The 22,105-nt window shown below is 36.9% G+C and overlaps 1 protein-coding gene across 1 annotated transcript; it reads left to right on the top strand.

The window, feature by feature from the left end:
- The first annotated feature begins 303 nt into the window (after positions 1-303).
- Positions 304-20,860, top strand: LOC123699470 (transcription termination factor 2). The gene is made up of 20 exons (XM_045646411.1): positions 304-699; positions 782-865; positions 1,723-1,800; positions 2,029-2,906; positions 3,133-3,489; positions 5,351-5,551; positions 6,146-6,275; positions 6,485-6,604; positions 6,914-7,114; positions 7,264-7,377; positions 7,499-7,698; positions 8,517-8,726; positions 9,113-9,304; positions 11,633-11,768; positions 12,286-12,485; positions 13,119-13,299; positions 14,310-14,473; positions 15,023-15,180; positions 20,322-20,500; positions 20,849-20,860. Exons 1-19 carry the CDS (start codon positions 534-536, stop codon positions 20,476-20,478), a joined length of 3,927 nt encoding a protein of 1,308 aa, XP_045502367.1. The 5' UTR covers positions 304-533; the 3' UTR covers positions 20,479-20,500; positions 20,849-20,860.
- Positions 20,861-22,105: the final 1,245 nt, after the last annotated feature.

Raw genomic sequence — 22,105 nt, 5'->3', positions numbered from 1 at the left:
GTAAGCGGGTGATAAACGGAACGTTAATTCGATACACATTTTACATCAAAATACAGAAACGTATTATTCGCAACTCAAATAATGCTTTTACGACTTAAAACGAGGTAAATATATTATGTACAGTTGGGAGAAAATATTTAATAGAAGCTAGCACTACCCTTTTGGCTTTTTTACTTCGATCAAAGCTTTTTTAAAGAAAAAAGTATATAATAATAACAGATAATACAACTACAACTACATAATTTAAACTTCTGTGTAGTATTCACAGTCTAATAAACCATTATCAACAGTATTATTGTAAAATTTTAAAATGATAAATTTTACATTTCACTTTTACTTTTAATTGGAAAAATAAATTTTACGGTAAACGAAACGTCACAGCCCTTTGTCAACGTTCATGTTGCTTTGAATTTGAAAAATGTTTTGAAAATTGAAATTTCGTAAACTGTGTTCTAAAAGAAAACTTGCTCGTTTATTGGAACATAATATTGCCTATACGTTTAAAGTGTTTAGGTACTAATATATTTCGAAAAATGGAAAATTCATTCTTCGAATATCGAGACCAAACTAATGGAGATGGAGAATCAAGCTGTGAAATCGACGACAGTATTATGGAAGAATCTTTTGCTCCAAAGAAAACACCTGCGAAGAAAAATGTTACTGTATTTGTACCTGAATCAGATGATTCCGTTTCTGAGGGTAGGATATTTGTTTACACACCAAGTTTTATAACTTTTTTCCATATACTTTCAAATTATTGAAGATATCAATTTTTTTCAAGGAGAATCAGATGACGTCTCGGGTTACACCAAGAAATCATTAAAAAACACAAGTAAGATCCATATCACCTGTAGCAGTGATGAAGGTAATTAAATATATTTTTGTAGGTACAAAGGCATATCAAAGATAACTTTTAAGTATAGTAAAGAATGTGTCACTCAAGAGCAAAGATAACTTTTAAAGTAAGTAGGTATAGTAAAGAATGTGTCACTCAAGAGTTGGACTAAAATAGTAAAGAATTGAATAACATAATCAATAATGTATTGGATTAGTGGTAGACTGATACACAATAACATCAAACAAAATACAACAATAGATTATAGTCATTAGATAGAGACGATTTGCATGCATTAATTTTGGAGTACTGTAATATTGTACTAATAAATAAATAAAAAATATAGAGAGATCAGATATAGGTTTAATTCTTATAATTAATTATGTATGCTACATTATTATATAGGTATGTGATATAATAACACCTTCTCCATGTCAATATTAGTATCAGTAAGAAAATTTAACTCATCCCAAGGGATAGATCAAGATCTATTAGTCATTTCATTAGTATACTTTTTATATAAATTATGAGAAAGGGTAAAAGCGCTTATATGATGTTAGTTTCTGGCATAGTCTGAAAGTTTATTGAATATTTTATTGCACACACAGAAGAAATAAAAATAGAGAAAGAACATAAAACACACATACACTTTTAAATTTTAATAAATATCTATACTCATATTATAAAGCTGAAGAGTTTGTTTGTTTGTTTGAATACGTTAATCTCAGGAACTACTGTTCCGATTTAAAAAATTCTAAAATAGGCTATATACCATCACGCTAAGACTAACAGGAGCAGAGCGGGTGAAACCCCGGAGCGCAGCTAGTATTATATAAATCACACTATAATTATTCCACTTACTTATTATGAAAATTGTTAATCCATAGATTTAAAGAAAAAACCAAGTGTTGCATCATCATTTGCCTCACCAAAGAAAGTTATTTTAAGTTCATCTGAGGATGAAGGTAAGTTTATTGTAGATTTGTTTGTGTAAATTAATTAATCACATTAAAGGAACCACTGAAAACTTGTTAAAAAATTAAACAAAAATGCCTTATGGTGTGAATATAATTAAGGAGAATAAGAAGTTTTGTCTCTGTTTCATATCTTAACACAGTTTTACACTGTTTTACATTTACTTAGTTATTGACTTTTTTTTATATTTATAGCATATGCTTTCATTTTTAACACAGATTCTCTTCCGAAAGTCAATGTATCAACAAGGTTATCAGTTATGTCTAATGACTCATTAATTATACGTAAAAACAAAAAACGCATTATGTTATTGGACTCCGATACAGACAATTCACTCATAATATCAAACAATAGGCAAAAGAAAAAATGCCTAAAAAATACACCGGCCAAAATTAGTTTATCACCGGATAATAAATCCCTTAAATATGACACCAGTAACATGAGTTACGAGAGTATTAATAGCCTTGAAAGTGGTGATGATACTGATGAAGATGAAGAAGATGATGATGATTATGACGATAGTGATGACGAAGCCAAAATTAATAACAGTAAAGTTGATAAAAATTGCAATAAAGCTAAGAATGACAGCCAAGACCATGACATAGGTCAAAATGATAGTATAGCAAATGAAAGTACTGACGTAATAGATACACGAAAACGTGAAAGTTTACATAGTACAGACAATGACTCAGATGCAACTGTTGATTATGATAAAGATGATAATACAAATAATAAAAGTAGTGACATTGTGGAGAATAAACACGAAAGTGGACGTAAAAGCAGTGTAAATAATACAGACACTGATGGGACAGTAGATGATGTTAATGTCAAAAATAACAGTAAAAATGAAGCTGATGATAATACGAAACATAAAGATGTCCGTAAAATCAGTGTTAATAGTAAAGACAATGACACAGATGGAACAGAAGATTACGATTACAGTAAAGGTGATGAAAGTAAAGATAAAAGTAATAAGAGTGAAGATGATGAGAATGATGATCAAATGTTCATGTCGCGAGCTACGCGTATGAGCATCATGGGCATCGTGCCCAAGGACAATGAAAGTGACGAATCAGATTATATACAATCGGATAACGTAAGTATAGTGTCTAAAGTTATACTACCTACATACCTAAAAGCGGGGGAACCACAGGGATATATTTATTATTTGTATACATACATCATTTTATTGTTACAATACACTTTAAAAATAAAAATATTCTGTTTCATATCCTATCTGCATTGATTTTTGGGTAATTCAATTTATCAGCAAAAATTAATACATAACTGATTGTTATAAGTTAAATAATGTAAATTTTTAGTCACGACCCAGTTCGTCCGCAAGTATGGATGACTTACCGGACGCCGGTATAAACGTTACCAAAACACAATCGAATCAATCAAACGTAGAAGATTCTAGAATTTCGTGTTCACCCTTCTCGAGCCCCTTACGTGACGTAACCAATACGGAGTCGCCGAAAAATGACTCTTATACTAGTAGTAATAGTGCGCAAAATGACGTGGTTGATCTAACCCAAATGATTGAGCCTGGCTTGAAGAGCACAATTAAGAAGACATTGAATGCACACGCTAAGGAGAATGTGATAGATGATGACGTCACGATTATCGACACGAAGCCCGAAGTGATAGCCCTGAGCAGCGACAGTGAAGATGATGATGTAAGTAGACTATTTCTAAATAATTATAATCAAGTGCTGAGATATTTTTCTTTTTAGATTTTGTTGCAACTTATTTCTTCTAGAAAATCTAAAGATCAAAATTGAATGAATTATTTTTCTTTCTGCATCAAAACACATGATTTCAATTTTTTTTAAACTGTTAATAATACATAATAGTGAACCTATACATCATATAATATTATATAAGTAAGAAATAGTGTTACTAAAATAAATATCAAACGTAAACTCAAGCAATATTATATAGCCCAATTGTAGATATGTATAGTAAAGTTATAAAAATTGTCTTCATATTATGTAAAAAATTTCTAGTCTTCACTTATAAAAATTGTTAAACAGTTAAACCGAAATTGTCATATTGTAAATACGAATAAAACCTCAGTGGTTTTTTAAGTCACAACTCACAACTGTACACTTATGTTTGTAAACCTTATTGTTTCTTATAATAAATACAAAAAAAAAGTTACGACTAGGCAATATAAACTACTATCGAAATATTCCAATACTATTAATTGTAAAGCCAAATTTCCTTTCTGTAGATTATTGGTTTCGAGTTTAGACAAAAAGCGTTTTCGTTTTAAAAAAAATTGTATGCGGACCAGATAATAGCATACATGTAAAATTTATAAAGCTGATACTTACAAGTAGTGGATAGTAATTTTAAAAATAATTTGAAAAAGTATTTTTCTAGTTTTTATGTAAAAAAAAAAATGTGTGCGTGCACACACGTAAGAAGTGCAACTTCTTTATGACCTTATTTTTCAAAAAATAATTTACTATAATATGCAACTTTACTTATACGTCGAATCACGCGTGGTAGGGATAAGAAAAAGATGTTACAGTAAATTTTTTTACAACCTCGCTAAAGAAATTTCACTTCAAAAAATCTACATATAAATAAATGAAAACCTGATTATTATTAAACTAACACTTTAAAAACATTTTTAATTCCTACTTTTTGTAATATTTGGATGATAGTTATATTTTTTTTATTCCAAAGTTTATTTTACAAACATTCATCGAAATGTCAAAAATTAAAACAATAATATACTCTATGGAACGAATATTGACAGATTAAATTTCGTAATAAAATGTGTGTAGAATTGAGGGTAGATCAAAATTTTAAATAACGTACTCGACGGTTATTTAGTTTAGATTAGTAATGACGGTTAACATTTGCAGTTCACTTTATCTAGTTTTATTTTAAATATAAGTGCAATTTTTGTAGAAGCTGGATTCTTCTAAAATAAGTAAAAATGCCTAAAAGTGTAAGTTGATGTTTAATTGTAAAACCAACTTCTTGTTTTATCATTTTTCGTAATTTGTTACGTTTTTAAGTATACATATTTCAATTCATACGATAATGTGAAAGATATACTATTATTAATTTCAAACAATACGTTTTATTTTGAGTATGATCATGAGAAGTAATAATTCAAGAATTTTTTTACTTTTAAACGAATGAACAAGTTATAAAACTTGTGATTCTAAAACTACATATAACCAAATTTTTTCGAATTAGTTCTTACTTCATAAATCATAACCGTCTGTAAATCGTATTCTACTTTAAAATGTATAACAAACAAAACAATACTTGATAAGTTTACTTAAATATACATGTGATTTTATTTTAAATAAATAAACATTAATTTCTAAATGAAAAAAAAAAAATTTTAACCGTTTTTTTTGGCTGCGAATGCTGTGATTAACCGTATTTTTTTATTATTAAAATAATAATATTTGACCGTATTTTTTAATTATTAAAATATTTTGCCAACCAGTATCCTTTTATCTATATATTTTGACCAAAGTATGTAATATTGTTCCATACTTTTTCTCATAGTTGAAGATACAAAAATCCCCCACCATCAAGAAATCTCCAAAAAGGGAGAAAGAAGAGGCCACGAAGAAACTGGGCAGCGACATTAAGCAGTACCTCGTGCCGCCGAGCTATCCCAACCAAGTGGTATATGTGAAGAAACATGTGAGAGAAAATGAGTTAAATAAGTTGAACGGGCTGAAAGAAGACCTGCAGGGCGTCAAGGTTGGTTTATTTTTGTTAAAAATTAAAATCTTTATATTTAAGTAATTGGGAAGGTTGATTCTATCTAGAAGATTCAACAAGAAACTTAATAGTGATCCTTTTTTTACACTTGAATGATTTCAAATATTCGATTTTTATCTACCATTGTTCAAAATATTGCTTTTTTGAGTTGCTCATTTCAATAATGTACTCTTTCTTTTTTGTAATTAGCTGTATTAATGTGTGAAATAATATAATAAGAAAAAAAAACACTATATAATTTTTGGACACTTTTTCACAAAAGATCTATGTATATGTTCAGTCAAAACCCTGAACCAGTCAATATCCTTATTGACCAGTAAAATCAGTCAATAAGGATATTAACCGACGCCCTTAGTCAATAATCTTATTGACTAATTTCACCGGTCAATAAGGATATTGACTGGTTCAGGGTTTTGACTGTAGCATATATTATATATCTATGATTTATAATTTCTTTTATCTTTTTGAAGGAACTAGGATTATAATTTGTGTGTTATTATTTAAATCTGAAATAATACAATGATTAAAAAAAATCTTCTTTATGTTCTTGTTTTATGTATTTTTTATAAATAGTTGCTCCTCGATACCATGGATCTGAACACGCTGCCCGATAGCGGAGTGAAGCTGATCGAACGACTCACATTCCTGGAGGCGGAGATTCGGAGCCAGGGGGATAAAGTGGCCAACATGGTGGTCGTACCCGGTAAGGAATGGCGGATTTGCCGATTTTATTCACTTTTGTTGTTGTTGTGTAAAAATAGGTATATTTTTTTCCAGGAAATCTATTGAAAAGATCTGCAAATATTCAACATTTATAAAAAAATTTTATCCTTCTTATTTTATTTTGAAAAACGTACAAAAGAAAACAATTTGTGCATATACTAAAATATACAATTTTATTCATAATTTCAGATAATCCAACACCAGCGGACATAGCTAAAGATGGCTTTGAGAACAATGAGAAGGGTCTCTCTTGGGATGAACTCCAGAAAGTCAGCAATGCTGTGCAGCCCAGAATGTTTGGCAAACAGGGTAATTATATATCAAAAATAATAATAATATCTGTTGATAGATCAATTATTAATTTTTTTTGTAAAAAAATCTTTTACTTTTTTTGATTTTTTCACATGATGTATTCACAGCACTAAAATACTAAATATACTAAATAAATAGTAAAAATATTTGTTTGTGTATTTTTTAATAATTAAAAAAAAACGCATTTTAGTGGTTTTACCTGTAAACTTTTCCGTTCTGTGAGTGAGTGATTTTATTGATTCTTGAATCAAGACTGTAGTACCACCTTTTTTATTTATTTTTTTTATTTTCAACACATTTTTCTAGCGATGGCTACCCACATGGCGGAGCGCAACATGATTATGGACCGGTTGCGCGACCTGTACGAGTCACTCGCGTCCCGACCGTCGGAGGAGACGCACGCGCCGCAGCCGCGCGCGGTGCGCACGCCGCTCATGCCGCACCAGCTGCACGCGCTCGCCTGGCTGCGCTGGCGCGAGACGCAGCGGCCCAGCGGGGGCATCCTGGGTACGTGTGCACTAGCGACACTAGCCACTCGCGTCCCGGCACGAGGAGAAACAAACATGCAAACTAAACATTTAATTTAACCAGAATTTCAGAAAGGTAAATAAACATGCAAATTAAACAAATTTATATTATTTTTTTATTTTGCACAGCGGACGACATGGGTTTGGGAAAGACAATCACGATGATATCCCTAATGGCCTGCGACAAAGAAAAGAACTTGGACGATGATGAAAGCGATGAAGAGGACAGAGGAAAGACAAGGGGTGAGTAAATATAATTATATCGCCTATGAAAATCTGAAGAATTCATATTTTTTTTTCTTTGAAATTTTTGTTCTTTTACACGCAGTCAATAATAAATAATAATCCACACGTTGCCCTTCAGCAATCCGCGGCGGCACCCTGGTAGTATGTCCCGCGTCGCTAATGTCGCAGTGGGCGGGCGAAGTCAACAAGCACTGCGCCCCGCACGCGCTGACCGTCAGCCAGCACCACGGCGCGAACCGCACTGCGCAGGCGCACCGCCTCGCGCAGCACGACCTCGTGCTCACCACCTACAACATCCTGCAGCGGGAGAGCGAGAAGGTGTGTAGCAGTGGGCCCCACACGCACTGACCGTCAGCCAGCACCACCTACCAGGAGATCAGTGCAAAATAGACGTATAAGTGTTTGTAGCAATTTACACGGCACAATTTAGTCAATTTACACGGCACAATTTAGTCAGCAACATGATGCGTCGCGGTTGGCCCGCACTTCAAAACATCAACGTTCAACTAATATTATCAAACACTCGTTACGCGTTCATACATTCAATCATTTAAATGGTCCTTCGAGCCGGATAACATTTCACAGTAACAAAGAGCAGTAAGTGCGCAGAGGATATTATAAAAAAAAAGCAGATAAAATGATTTTCCCAAATGTACAATGTTGAATGTACCCGCAAAAATTTGTATTATTACAATGAATAAAAATACGCGTGGCACTCGGGGACTGCCGCGGTTGCGCTATTGCATGCTATGCCTTCAAGCCACACCTCCGCCCGTCGCAGTGGGGAGCGTGAGGTTTTTCGTTACGGAATTTCTGGATTCGGTCCCCGCGCTCAAGGCTCGCGATAGAAGCTATCCAATAGCTTAAAAACTTGTATTAAAGGTTGACTTTCCGTTACAAATACAAATCTTTGCGGGTACCATTTTATATTATAACTAGTTGTCCGCCCCGGCTTCGCCCGTGGTACCTACATGTTTAAACTATCCTATCTCTCAAGTTGGATCGAACTGCACATGGTGTGCGAATTTTATTATAATCGGTTGAGTGGTTTAGGAGTCCATTGAGGACAAACATTGTGACACGAGATTTATATATATTAAGATTTTTAATGTTTTTTTTTATGTTTTTCTCCCCAGAACGGCGTGCTAACCCGCGTGGTATGGCGGCGCGTGATCCTGGACGAAGCGCACGCGGTCCGCAACCACAAGGCGGCCACATCTGTAGCCGTGAGCGCGCTGCGAGCCCGCCGCCGCTGGGCGCTCACGGGCACGCCGCTGCACAACAAGGACCTCGACCTGTTCGCGCTGCTCAAGTTCTTGAAGTGCACGCCGTTCGATGAGCTCACGGTGGGTACAGCATTTTTGAAATACAAAAAATAAATATATTTTAAAAACACACACATAGGCATATTTGGTATTGTAGTAAATATCTTTTGCAATGTATTGTTATATGTAATTGTAATTATAATCATTTATTTTGCGCTATCCCACGACCTTCATACATTTCCTTTCCTACCAGGTTGCCTGGTAGAGATTGCTGTTCAGCAATAAAACCGCCTTTTGTACAAAAGATGCCTTTTTGTGATATTGTTCTTTTTTTTCTGTTTTATCCATTCATGTTTGTACAATGAAGTATAATAAATAAATAAATAAATAAATATCAAAATGTATGGAGAATTTTGTGACATTGTATGGAAGACAGGTGACTAATGTTAATAAAAATTGGCTTTTAGATGTGGAAGAAGTGGATCGACAACAAGAGCATGGGCGGGCAGGAGCGGCTGAGCACCATCATGCGCTGCGTGATGCTGCGCCGCACCAAGCAGCAGCTGCAGCAGCGGGGCCAGCTCGCCTGCCTGCCGCAGCGCTCCGTGCACCAGCGGGACGTCACCCTCACACCCCCCGAGCTGAACGTCTACCAGAAGGTGAGCACTTGCAGCAGCTGCAGCAGCGGGGCCAGCTCGCCTGCCTGCCGCAGCGCTCCGTGCACCAGCGGGACGTCACCCTCACACCCCCCGAGCTGAACGTCTACCAGAAGGTGAGCACTTGCAACTTCGATGCAGCAACTACAACAGCAACTTCGATGCAGCACCTGCAACAGTAACTTCGATACAGCAGCAACTTCAGCAGCTGCAACAGCAACTACGATGCAGCACTTGCAACAGCAACTTCAGCAGCTGCAACAGCAACTTCGATGCAGCAGCTGCAACAGCAACTTCAGCAGCTGCAACAGCAACTTCAGTAGCTGCAAAAGCAACTTCGATGCAGCAGCTGCAACAGCAACTTCAGCAGCTGCAACAGCAACTTCAGCAGCTGCAACAGCAACTTCAGTAGCTGCAAAAGCAACTTCGATGCAGCAGCTGCAACAGCAACTTCAGCAGCAGCAAAAGCAACTTCGATGCAGCAGCTGCAACAGCAACTTCAGCAGCTGCAACAGCAACTTCAGCAGCTGCAACAGCAACTTCGATGCAGCAGCTGCAACAGCAACTTCAGCAGCTGCAACAGCAACTTCAGCAGCTGCAACAGCAACTTCGATGCAGCAGCTGCAACAGCAACTTCAGCAGCTGCAAAAGCAACTTCAGCAGCTGCAAAAGCAACTTCGATGCAGCAGCTGCAACAGCAACTTCAGCAGCTGCAAAAGCAACTTCAGTAACCAGCAGCTACAACAGCGCGCCCAGCTGATGGTCTATCTGAAGATAATGCTCACATGTCATGTCCAGAGCATTTACGCCGTTACTACACCTACGCATTCTCTATGCGAAACTACTGCGTAGCGAAATATCTGCAACAGCAACTTCAGTAGCTGCAAAAGCAACTTCGATGCAGCAGCTGCAACAGCAACTTCAGCAGCTGCAACAGCAACTTCAGCAGCTGCAACTGCAACTTTAGTAGCTGCAACAGCAAAATCAGCAGCTGCAACTGCAACTTCAGCAGCTGCAACAGCAACTTCAGCAGCTGCAACAGCAACTTCGATGCAGCAGCTGCAACAGCAACTTCAGCAGCTGCAACAGCAACTTCAGTAGCTGCAAAAGCAACTTCGATGCAGCAGCTGCAACAGCAACTTCAGCAGCTGCAACAGCAACTTCAGCAGCTGCAACAGCAACTTCAGTAGCTGCAAAAGCAACTTCGATGCAGCAGCTGCAACAGCAACTTCAGCAGCAGCAAAAGCAACTTCGATGCAGCAGCTGCAACAGCAACTTCAGCAGCTGCAACAGCAACTTCAGCAGCTGCAACAGCAACTTCGATGCAGCAGCTGCAACAGCAACTTCAGCAGCTGCAACAGCAACTTCAGCAGCTGCAACAGCAACTTCGATGCAGCAGCTGCAACAGCAACTTCAGCAGCTGCAAAAGCAACTTCAGCAGCTGCAAAAGCAACTTCGATGCAGCAGCTGCAACAGCAACTTCAGCAGCTGCAAAAGCAACTTCAGTAACCAGCAGCTACAACAGCGCGCCCAGCTGATGGTCTATCTGAAGATAATGCTCACATGTCATGTCCAGAGCATTTACGCCGTTAGTACACCTACGCATTCTCTATGCGAAACTACTGCGTAGCGAAATATCTGCAACAGCAACTTCAGTAGCTGCAAAAGCAACTTCGATGCAGCAGCTGCAACAGCAACTTCAGCAGCTGCAACAGCAACTTCAGCAGCTGCAACAGCAACTTCAGCAGCTGCAACAGCAACTTCGATGCAGCAGCTGCAACAGCAACTTCAGCAGCTGCAAAAGCAACTTCAGCAGCTGCAAAAGCAACTTCGATGCAGCAGCTGCAACAGCAACTTCAGCAGCTGCAAAAGCAACTTCAGTAACCAGCAGCTACAACAGCGCGCCCAGCTGATGGTCTATCTGAAGATAATGCTCACATGTCATGTCCAGAGCATTTACGCCGTTAGTACACCTACGCATTCTCTATGCGAAACTACTGCGTAGCGAAATATCTGCGTAACGTTAGTACCTACACAGCAATGTTTTCGCGACTTTTTCGCAATGCGTCTGTGTAATGGCCATTTCGTTGTTCCTTGCGAAACAATACTGACAAGGACGCAACTATTTCATCTATCTATGTGCTAGAGTGAGTCATATCATATGCGAAATCCTGCCACACTACTGACAGATTTTTCGTTGTTTCGCTGCCGCACGCCAATGCGCCGGTGTACTAAAGGCGTTAGAGTCTAGAGTCTTGACTAATATCTTCCGCCAAACTTATTCTACCACTCGAAAAAAAAATATATTTATTAATTTAATATCAACTCCAGGTGCTGGTCTTCTCGAAGACTCTCTTCGCGCAGTTCCTCCACCAGCGCGCTGAAAAAGTAGAAGGAGCGATGCTTCATCCACCCAACAAGAATACCGAATACGCCAAGATGCACAAGAGAATGATCGCTTTGCAAGGTAAGGAGAAACGTTAACGTTTATAAAATAACTAGCTTACCGCCCGCGGCTTCGCCCGCTTTGTCTAAAAACTAATAAATTATATACTTAAACCTTCCTCTTGAATCACTGTATCTATTAAAAAAACCGCATCAAAATCCGTTGCGTAGTTTTAAAGATTTAAGCATACATAGGGACATAGAGACAGAGAAAGCGACTTTGTTTTATACTATGTAGTGATATAATCTCATTATTTTGTAAATTTTAAAATATTACTTTAAATTATTTTTCAACATTACTTTCCAATTTTGGTCCTTCGAGGAGATCCTTTGGCACCAAACCTTACTAAAGCAGTAGAAGCGGGCTGCTAAATTATTTTTTATGTTTCTACGATGAATACTTCAATTATCAATGCATATCATTGGTCTTATAACATTTTATATCATTTTAGAACAGTCGCCAGTTTCTAGGCAGTCTGTTTTTTTTAGATTTCAAGACAAAACTTTATATTTTTACCATCATCATACCATACCACCAGGCGCGAAACCAGTAAAATCCCACGAGATCTTGGTGCTGCTGCTGCGATTGCGTCAGGTTTGCTGCCACTGCGGGCTGATCGCGGCCATGTTGGACCAGGACCAGGACCAGGACGTGGACCTGCAGCCGGACCCCGCTGGACAGGACCTGCTGGCTGAACTAAATAAGCTCTCGTTGGAGGACTCTAGGGAGAGGCGGAAGGTATCTACACTATCTACACTAATATTATAAAGAGGAAAACTTTGTTTGTTTGTTTGATTGTAACGAATAGGCTCATAAACTACTGGACCGATTTTAAAAATTCTTTCACCATTCGAAAGCTACATTATCCACGAGTAACATAGGCTAGGTTTTATCCCGGAAATCCGACGGGAACGGGAACTATGCGGGTTTTTTTATGCGGGTTTAAAGCTAGTATTTTATAGTTAGTTTAAAGTATTGAAATGCTTTGTAAATGAGATTTTTTCTAATATTTAATATATCGCTTATAACTTTACATCATTTGTTCATTTAAATAGAATTTCTTTTGAATCGTCAATATGCTTAGTTTAATAATTACTATAATTAGATTTTCGCCCGCGTTGTCTAAAACAACAAATTACAGAATTAATTTCTCCCCAAAAATCACGCTATTGCAAACAGACAGACAGACCCATGTAGCAGAAGAATTTTATAATATCTAGTGAATAAACAGAAAATTTACATTCATCAATTACTCAAGACTCGAAGGACCAATTCCGGTCTAATACAACTCTGGCACAGTTGCTCTTTAACATATTTATACGGAACCCACATTTAACCAGTCCAACTCGCTCTTGACCGATTTATTTCCAGAGTGGAAATACAAATAAGGAGGAAGAGGAGGTGGAAGGTGTACAAGGGGAGGGAACTACAGCGGCAGAGGCAATACGTTCCGTACTATCGCCCAATAACCCGGTGTTTAGCCTTGAAAAGCGATCCTCTAAGATACAGGCGGTTATGGATTGCTTGCTCAGTGAGATATTGCCTAATAAAGGTTGGTGAAATACAATATTAGTAATAATAAACATTTTGTAATTGTTTTTTTAACCCATTGAGCCCCAAGCGGCCCGATCGGTCCCAGGCACAATAGATTTTGTATTGTGTCTGTGGTTCCGGGGCCTGAGTTATTAATGTATTTTGTGTATTTTTTGTAATTGTTTATGAATGTATTTTGTAACATGGCCATATTAATTGAATGTTTTATGTTTTGTAAAATAATTATTGTACGCCATTTAAAATTGCAGTATATGTGAGAAAAAATATTGTATAACCCCTTTAAATTACCATATATGAGCAAATAAACTTATTTGATTTGATTTGATTTGAATGATAGGTGTGTGAAAAGAAAATCTATGCATTAAGGGTATGCTTATTTTGGAAAGAAAATCGCTCAAATACACTTGTGGCATAATTAAATTATGACTAGTGATAAATGTAAGGTTTTTGGAAAATTAACTCGTCATTTTCTACTTGAAATTATTGGAAATTGGAACTAATATAATATTCATTCAGATCTATACATCATCACTAACTCATTTAACAAATTATCTATCTGTAAGAACCTTGTTTTGTATTCTTAATTGGATCATAATTCTGTATCAATATATTCAGAAATGTTGTTCACTGCAATGCTGTATGATTACGAATCCATACTGATATTATAAATGCGAAAGTTACTCTGTCTGTCTGTCTGTCTGTTACTCAATCACGCCTAAACTACTGAACCAATTTGCATGAAATTTGGTATGGAGATATTTTGATACCCGAGAAAGGACATAGGCTACTTTTTATCCCGGGAAAATGACGCAATCCCGGAAATCTCACGGAAACGAGAACTATGCGGGTTTTTCTTTGACTGCGCGTGCGAAGCCGCGGGCGGAAACCTAGTAAATTAATAATTCATCAAATATATAGGAAATCAGGGGACTGACACTAAACCAACAATATTTATGGAGTAAATTTTATTCACTCTATTTTTTTCTTAAATTACATAACGAATTCCAGGCGAGAAAGCTGTAGTAGTATCCCAATGGACGTCTGTCCTCAAGCTAGTGGAACAGGAGCTGAAGAAGGAGCGCGTGGAAACGGTGACGCTGAGCGGGTCCGTGTCGGTGCCTGCGCGCGCGCCGCTCATTGATGCGCTCAACGATCCTAACGGGAAAGTGAGGGTAAGGAGATTTGGATGAAAATTCAAATTATTTTTTCGCTCAATTGCAATTGGTCTCAATTGGTTACACGATCGAACGTTTTTGTTAGCTTTAGTATCTTCATTATACATTGCGGTATTCGAACTCCGCGTTTGAATAGAGTCACGTACAGAAGAAGCATTGTAAACTATTTACATAAATTAATGTGACTGTCGTTCTGTCACATAATGAAACCAAGAAATCACTCTACGTAATATTGTTTTTGAAATTATAGTAAGAAAATCGTATAATTTTCAGTACTTACCGATGGTATGTGATTCCATTTGACTTAAAGTTGCTGGTTTCACTTCGGTTTTTACAAACTTTAACGGAACAACGCGGCATTGTCAAATAATACCCGGCTGACGGTCGAACGTCAACTGAATGCAACAAACAGCATGTGTTCTTTTTTTGGGCATATTGCTGCGACACCGGCCCCGCCCCCTAACCATATCTCCCTTTAGTTTCTGTGATCTGTGCTTACCGCCATTAAGTTTGAGTGGTAGTGTACTGTGTGTTGCGCGTGCGCAGGTGATGCTGCTGTCGCTGTGCGCGGGCGGCGTGGGGCTGAACCTGTGCGGCGCGAGCCACCTGCTGCTGCTCGACCCGCACTGGAACCCGCAGCTCGAGGAGCAGGCGCGCGACCGCGTCTACCGCGTGGGGCAGACCCGCCACGTGCACATATACAGGTGTGCCCACTGCCCCCTGTGCACTGTACCACAGAATATGTAATAGTACAACGAACTGAAGGTTCACTCCCTAAGGCCGCCTGTCCACCTGCAAGAAAACTTCCGCGAGAAATGTCCGACAGTCTGTCCGACAGCAACTTGCAAGTCTAATTACGAGTTTTCACCTGCAAGTAGACTTGCAAGTTGCTGTCAGACAGACTGTCGGACATTTCTCGCGGAAGTTTTCTTGCAGGTGGAAACGTGGCCTAACAAACGTCAATTTTAAGCATAAATAATAGCTAGCTGTATAGCTATAACAGATTAGGGTTAGTACTCGTCGCTTTATCATTCGTACGCGACCAACGCAGTGAGTGTGCGGGCGGCGAGTGGCGCAACCCACGCTTGACTGCCAACTCAGGCAACAGCGCGAAACATACCTAAACTTCGGAGTGAAACCCCCCTGATTGTACAAATATTACGTCTACAGAGAAAAAATAACACACGGAACTCTTGATACATATGCAGAACATGAGCATTAAACGTATTACAACATTGCACTGTATACGATTGTTACATACGCCGAACATGAGCATGAAACGTATTACAACATTGCACTGTATACGATTGCTACATACATGAAACGTATGTAAATAACATGAAACGTATTACAACATTGCACTGTATACGATTGATACATGTGCAGAACATGAGCATTAAACGTATTACAACATTGCACTGTATACGATTGATACATGTGCAGAACATGAGCATTAAACGTATTACAATATTGCACTGTATACGATTGATACATGTGCAGAACATGAGCATTAAACGTATTACAACATTGCACTGTATACGATTGTTACACATGCAGAACATGAACATTACACGTATTACAACATTGCACTGTATACGATTGATACATGTGCAGAACATGAGCATTAAACGTATTACAACATTGCACTGTGTGCCGTCAGCACATTACAGCTTACTTATTAGGTCATGCATCATATAACATTAATATGTATTGTGTCACTAATTGTACTTCAGTCTTAAATTGGCTCAAATATAAAGAGGTTGTCAATCCGGTGTTTAATTTCCGCTATCCTAAATATATAAAGCCGCTACAATTTGGTGACCCCGACAACAACACCTGACAAACAACAACGCCTGACAAGACGACAACCTGATAACGTATTTCGTGACCCCGGACTTTACACGAAGCCATAAGAATATACAAAATGACAACTGAAAATAGAGCTCCGTCAGCAAGCACAGCATCCGAGAGAACAGCTACATCATCAGAATTTTGGTGCGAACAAGCCCATATTCGCAAACTACAAGAGCAAGTAGCTCAGTTATCAAGACAAATAATTGAATTGCAGAATATGGAAACAACTCGTCACAGAAAACGAAATAATAATATTCATAATCGCTATCGCCCTATATCCCGTGGACGTAACATGATACGGCGTGAGCCGCGGAGCGCCGACAGTCTTTGTTATTACCACGCGCGATTTTATTATAGAGCTAACAAATGTATAGAGCCGTGTGCTTGGAATAAAAAAACTAAACAGCAGGAAAACTAGAAAGAGTGCAATCGCAGGCGGAGATTTGCACTATTAAGCCATCGCACCGCCTTAACATTACCGATAGAACATCGGGACTAAATTTTTTAATTGATACGGGAGCAAATATATCAGTGATACCTGTGACTAAAACTCTGCATAAGCGACCGAAGTGCGATAATTACGAGTTATACGCTGCTAACGGAAGCGTTATAAAGACTTATGGTGTAAAGACACTTACATTAGATTTAAAATTACGTAGACCTTACCGGTGGACTTTTATTATAGCTGAAGTGAAACAAGCAATATTAGGTGCTGATTTTTTAGGACATTACAAACTTTTAGTGGACATTCATCGCAAAAAATTAATTGATACAGTTACAAACTTATGTGTAATCGGTTCAGTAACTTTGAGTCAACATATACCAGTGAACACAATCGACTTTAATCATAAATATAGTGATCTGTTATCGCAATTTCCGAACATAACTAAACCAATGCGTTTCATAGAGACTCCACGACATTCTATAGTCCATCACATCGAAACAAGCGGCCCACCCGTATTTTCGCGACCGCGACCTCTACCGCCTGACAAATACAATAAAGTTCGCGCAGAATTTCAGCGAATGCAAGAAATGGGGATTTGTCAACCATCAAAGAGTTGCTGGGCCAGTCCTTTACATGTGGTAATGAAAAAGAACGGAGATATTAGACCCTGTGGAGATTATCGACGCTTAAATGCTATAACTAAGCCGGACAGATATCCCATACCGCGTATACAAGACTGTACATACCTATTGGCAGGAAAAACTATATTTTCAAGGCTAGATTTGCAACGTGCCTATCATAATATTGGTGTCGCCGAATCAGATATTGAGAAAACAGCCATAACTACACCCTTTGGTTTATATGAATTCAAAAGAATGACTTTTGGTCTGAAAAATGCAGCGCAGACATTCCAAAGATTTTTAAACAACGTTGTGTTCCGTGATCTTCACTTTCCAACTAATTCCGAAAATAGTAATGGCGAGAAAAGCGAGGAAAACGATCCATTTTTATTTTCCTACATCGATGACGTCATCATTGCATCATCAGGACACCAGAGCCATACGAAACACTTACGAATGGTTTTCGAACGTTTGAACGAATTTGGAATCACTATCAACTTATCAAAATGTGAATTCGGCAAAACGGAATTAAGTTTTTTGGGATTTAACATTTCACAACAAGGATTAAAACCATTGGAAGATAAGGTCAATGTCATAAAAGAATACCCAAAACCACAAACAGTCGAAGAATTAAGACGATTTCTAGGAATGCTAAATTTCTATAGACGTCATTTACCTCATGCTGCAGAAATACAGTCAAAGCTTAATCAATATATTCATAACTCCGGTAAGAAAGATAAAAGTCCGATACAATGGACTGATGAAGCATCGGCAGCCTTCGAGCAATGTAAGAAAAACCTTCAAAGTGCCGTTACATTGTCATTTCCCGCAGCAAACGCTTCTATTGCTATCATGACCGATTGTTCTAGCACATGTGCCGGTGCAGTACTTCAACAGAGAGAAGGAAACTCATGGAAGCCTCTCGGATTTTTTTCGCAAAAATTAAGCGAAGCGCAACAACGCTATAGTACATTCGATCGAGAGTTGCTAGCTATATACATGGCTATAAAACATTTTAGATATATGGTCGAAGGCAGACCATTAACCGTGTATACTGATCACAAACCTTTAATACATACATTCAAAAATAATACAATCAGCAAAAATGATACGCCGCGAAGATTACGTCATCTCGATTTCATACTGCAATTTTGTACATCGATCGAGCATATAAGCGGATCAGAAAATGTAGTGGCTGACGCTTTATCAAGGATAGCTACAATAGATATGCCATCGCCCATCGATTATGAAAAACTAGCTAAAGCACAAGAAAATGACGAGGAACTCAAATTATTACTACAATCGAAAAATCTAAACTTTAAAAAGATAATTTTACCACCAAGTAACATGCCAGTGTATTGTGATGTAACTATGCAGAACGCAAGACCATATTTGCCCGAAGAATTTCGTATATCGGCTTACAACGCCATACATGGAATTAGTCATCCTAGCATAACTTCGTATCAAAGTAAAATAGTTTAAAATTAACTAATGGGCTAAAGACAAAACATGCAATTAACAAAAAACTTGCAAAAACCTGGCTTATTTCTACGTTAGGAACAATGTAACTATCTACTTATATTTTCTTTACTTGTGAAAAAAAAAACAACGAAATTCAAGAGATTTATCATTCGACACAAAAACATTGCAAATTTTATCCCACCGCTTTTTGTATAAGCCCGTCAAAAATATATCAAGTATTTCTGTTTAGCGTGAAAATGATTTAGGTGCTGTCTCTTTTATATTTTATGACATCCTAATACAAGCTACGGTTAATTTAGCAACCCTGAAAAAATACATCACTAAATAATTAACACCATACTAAAGAAGATAATTTGAAATAATATACGACTTCCGTTGACTTTCATGGAAATTGGAATTCATTTCGCCGTGACATTGGTACGTTTTGGCAAATACGCAATAATTTTGACCGTTTGAAAACTGAGTCACCAGTTCATTATCATTCATCATTGACACCTATTCAGTGTTGGCGATATTCTGGTGTTTTAACCGATTTAAAAAAAGGACGTAACATCTTTTTGTTAACTTTAGAACAAGTGTCGGTTTCTTGAGACAAAGCTCGGAAAACAAATTGTAATTCAAAATTCGAAAGTAGATAATTACCTATTGTTTTTATATTTTTGTACCTTCGCATTTACATACATATGATCCAATGATTATAGACAGTCTAGTTGACAGTAATGATATATTTACTAAACATAATCGAAGCATAAATGTTTAATTTTAAAGAAATAAGAATTTTTAAGCACTGTTCTTAAGGAAATAGCCAAAAACAAAAGGATTTAAAGAAGAATATTTGGGCATAATAGGTTTGAATTAATTTTTTCAACAAACCACAGAAAAAGACATGGCCCAGAACTAGTATGCAGTTTGTGAATGAGAGGATATTATTATTAAAAATATAACATTGACGAGTGAGTCGCCTGAAGCCAATGTTTGTTTAACGTCGGCGGACTGTCTGCGATGAATGAAGGCAAAATATTGATATAAAAAATTTGGCACATTCGTCTGTTTTAATTTATGTCATGAAATATTATCGGACTTGAGAAAAATTTGGTTTTGTATATGGAAGATGGTTTTCAGATCGAAGTTGCAATAAGGATACTTTGGTTTCCTATTTTTAGAACTAGTTCTGTCAACTTTTCTATTTATAAGTTTCTAATGTTTCGTGGATGTTTTTAATGTGTTAAAGAAAAATTAACTAGTACATAAATTATCTTACTGACTATACATTTACATAATATGTTGAAAACATGTTTCCTGAGTTTATAGTTACGGCTTACGCTTAGTTTTGTTATGACTACATAACACCAAAATAGAAAAACATAATGCAAAATTGTAATAATTTAATATCTAGAGAAAATACCTACAGTATCTCTTCTTCTTTACGTAATTTTCTTGACAGATTCATGTGTGTGGACACAGTGGAGCAATCGATCCGTAAGTTGCAAGAAGCAAAGCTCGAGATGGCTGAAAACGTGCTGACTGGCGCTCGGCATGCAGCTTCCAAACTTACGATTGAAGATCTCAAGCTGCTGTTCAATATGGGACCGCAGAATTAGATGAGAACTGCTGTTGGAAATGGTTAGTATTTCACTAAGGAAATAACCCAGTTTAACATCAAAATCTAGGACTGGTTAAAATCATCCCAATAATTTTTTTTGGAACTATCAGAATCACGCCAATATGTTATGCGTCGATTAGAATCACTCAAATGCGTTTTCCACAACTGGCCAGAATCAACCCAATCCCCGATATTAAAATTCTGGTTTAAATCATCTCAATATGTTATCTTGATCCAGTTCCAGAGAATCACACTTATGCTTTTGTAATTGATCTAATCGTCGTTATTATTGTTCCCAATACACGAATCAGTATCACAATCATAAAGACTAAAAATTTTAAGAAAAATAATTTTTTTTTTCTTTTCAGATTCGCCAGGTGGAGGCCTGGATGACCCTACATTACTACTTTAAGAAGGAAAAATATTTTGTCAACAAGATTATTGTTATATTTAAAAAAGTTTCCATATTTTTATATCATCGAGGATTGAAGTTATGTGACATCAAAATTGTCTGCGATTTAATAAAAGTTGTAAATCCATACTAATATTATAAATGCGAAAGTAACTCTGTCTGTCTGTCTGTCTGTTACTCAATCACGCCTAAACTACTGAACCAATTTTCATGAAATTTGGTATGGAGATATTTTGATACCCGAGAAAGGACATAGGCTACTTTTTATCCCGGGAAATGCGCGGGCGAAGCCGCGGGCGGTACCCTAGTACATTATATTTGATGCTTTGTAAATTCTGTCTTTATTTTTAAGAGGCGCGTTTTGTAGTAAATAAGAACACTTCAGCACAATAAAATTTGAAATTAAAAATTGCAAAGGATAAAACGCGCCAAATATAAATAATAATGATAGGAATTAGATTATTAGAATTAAAAATACTTATTTTTATTATAAATGTTTAAATAAATGATTATTTGTTATTGTTGTTTTATTTTTACCCTTTTAAAAATAACAATGAATTAGTCTTAAATGATAAAAAAAGTGCGTGACATTAATTAGGAGCTTTAATGTCATTCTCTGGTTTCCTAATTATCGCAAAACAACTTAAAAATAAAGAACAACAAATGCACTTCCACGTATATTCATAATATTAGTAAAATTTCCTCGAAACTGATAAGACATTCTGACCGAAAATATTTATTTCAGTATGTATGTACCTTAGAAGACCCAGTTTTACACGCATGTGAAAAGAATTTGCAATTTTATGTGAAAGTTGGCAAAAAATTTGTATATCGGAGAAATATGTATGTATATACAAAAAATATCTGCGGATTGCAGATACAGCAGGACCAATGAGGGCTTATTACGATGGTAGTGCACCGTGCATACATTTTCATCTTCAGATCAATACAGTATACCTATTACCTACCATTAACATAACTATAACCTAACCTATGCTACAAAAATTGCATTACAAATTCAAGTTCAAAATCCCAATAAAAATTTGTCCAAATTTCGCATGCCTAGTAAACGTCGCCAGCGATGTCGTTAAAACGACAGAAATCATAATATTTCACGAAAACATAAAATACGTGTTACTGTCTCCGCCCAGACAACACCGGCGGTCTAAAAATACACAGGAGTCAATCCGAGCTGGACTCGGGCTGCAGTGAC

Source organism: Colias croceus, chromosome 18 (genome assembly GCF_905220415.1).
Source record: "Colias croceus chromosome 18, ilColCroc2.1".
Classification (NCBI taxonomy): Eukaryota; Metazoa; Arthropoda; class Insecta; order Lepidoptera; family Pieridae; genus Colias; species Colias croceus.
The sequence above is the reverse complement of the archived record's forward strand: the minus strand, read 5'-3'. Positions and strand labels throughout refer to the sequence as shown.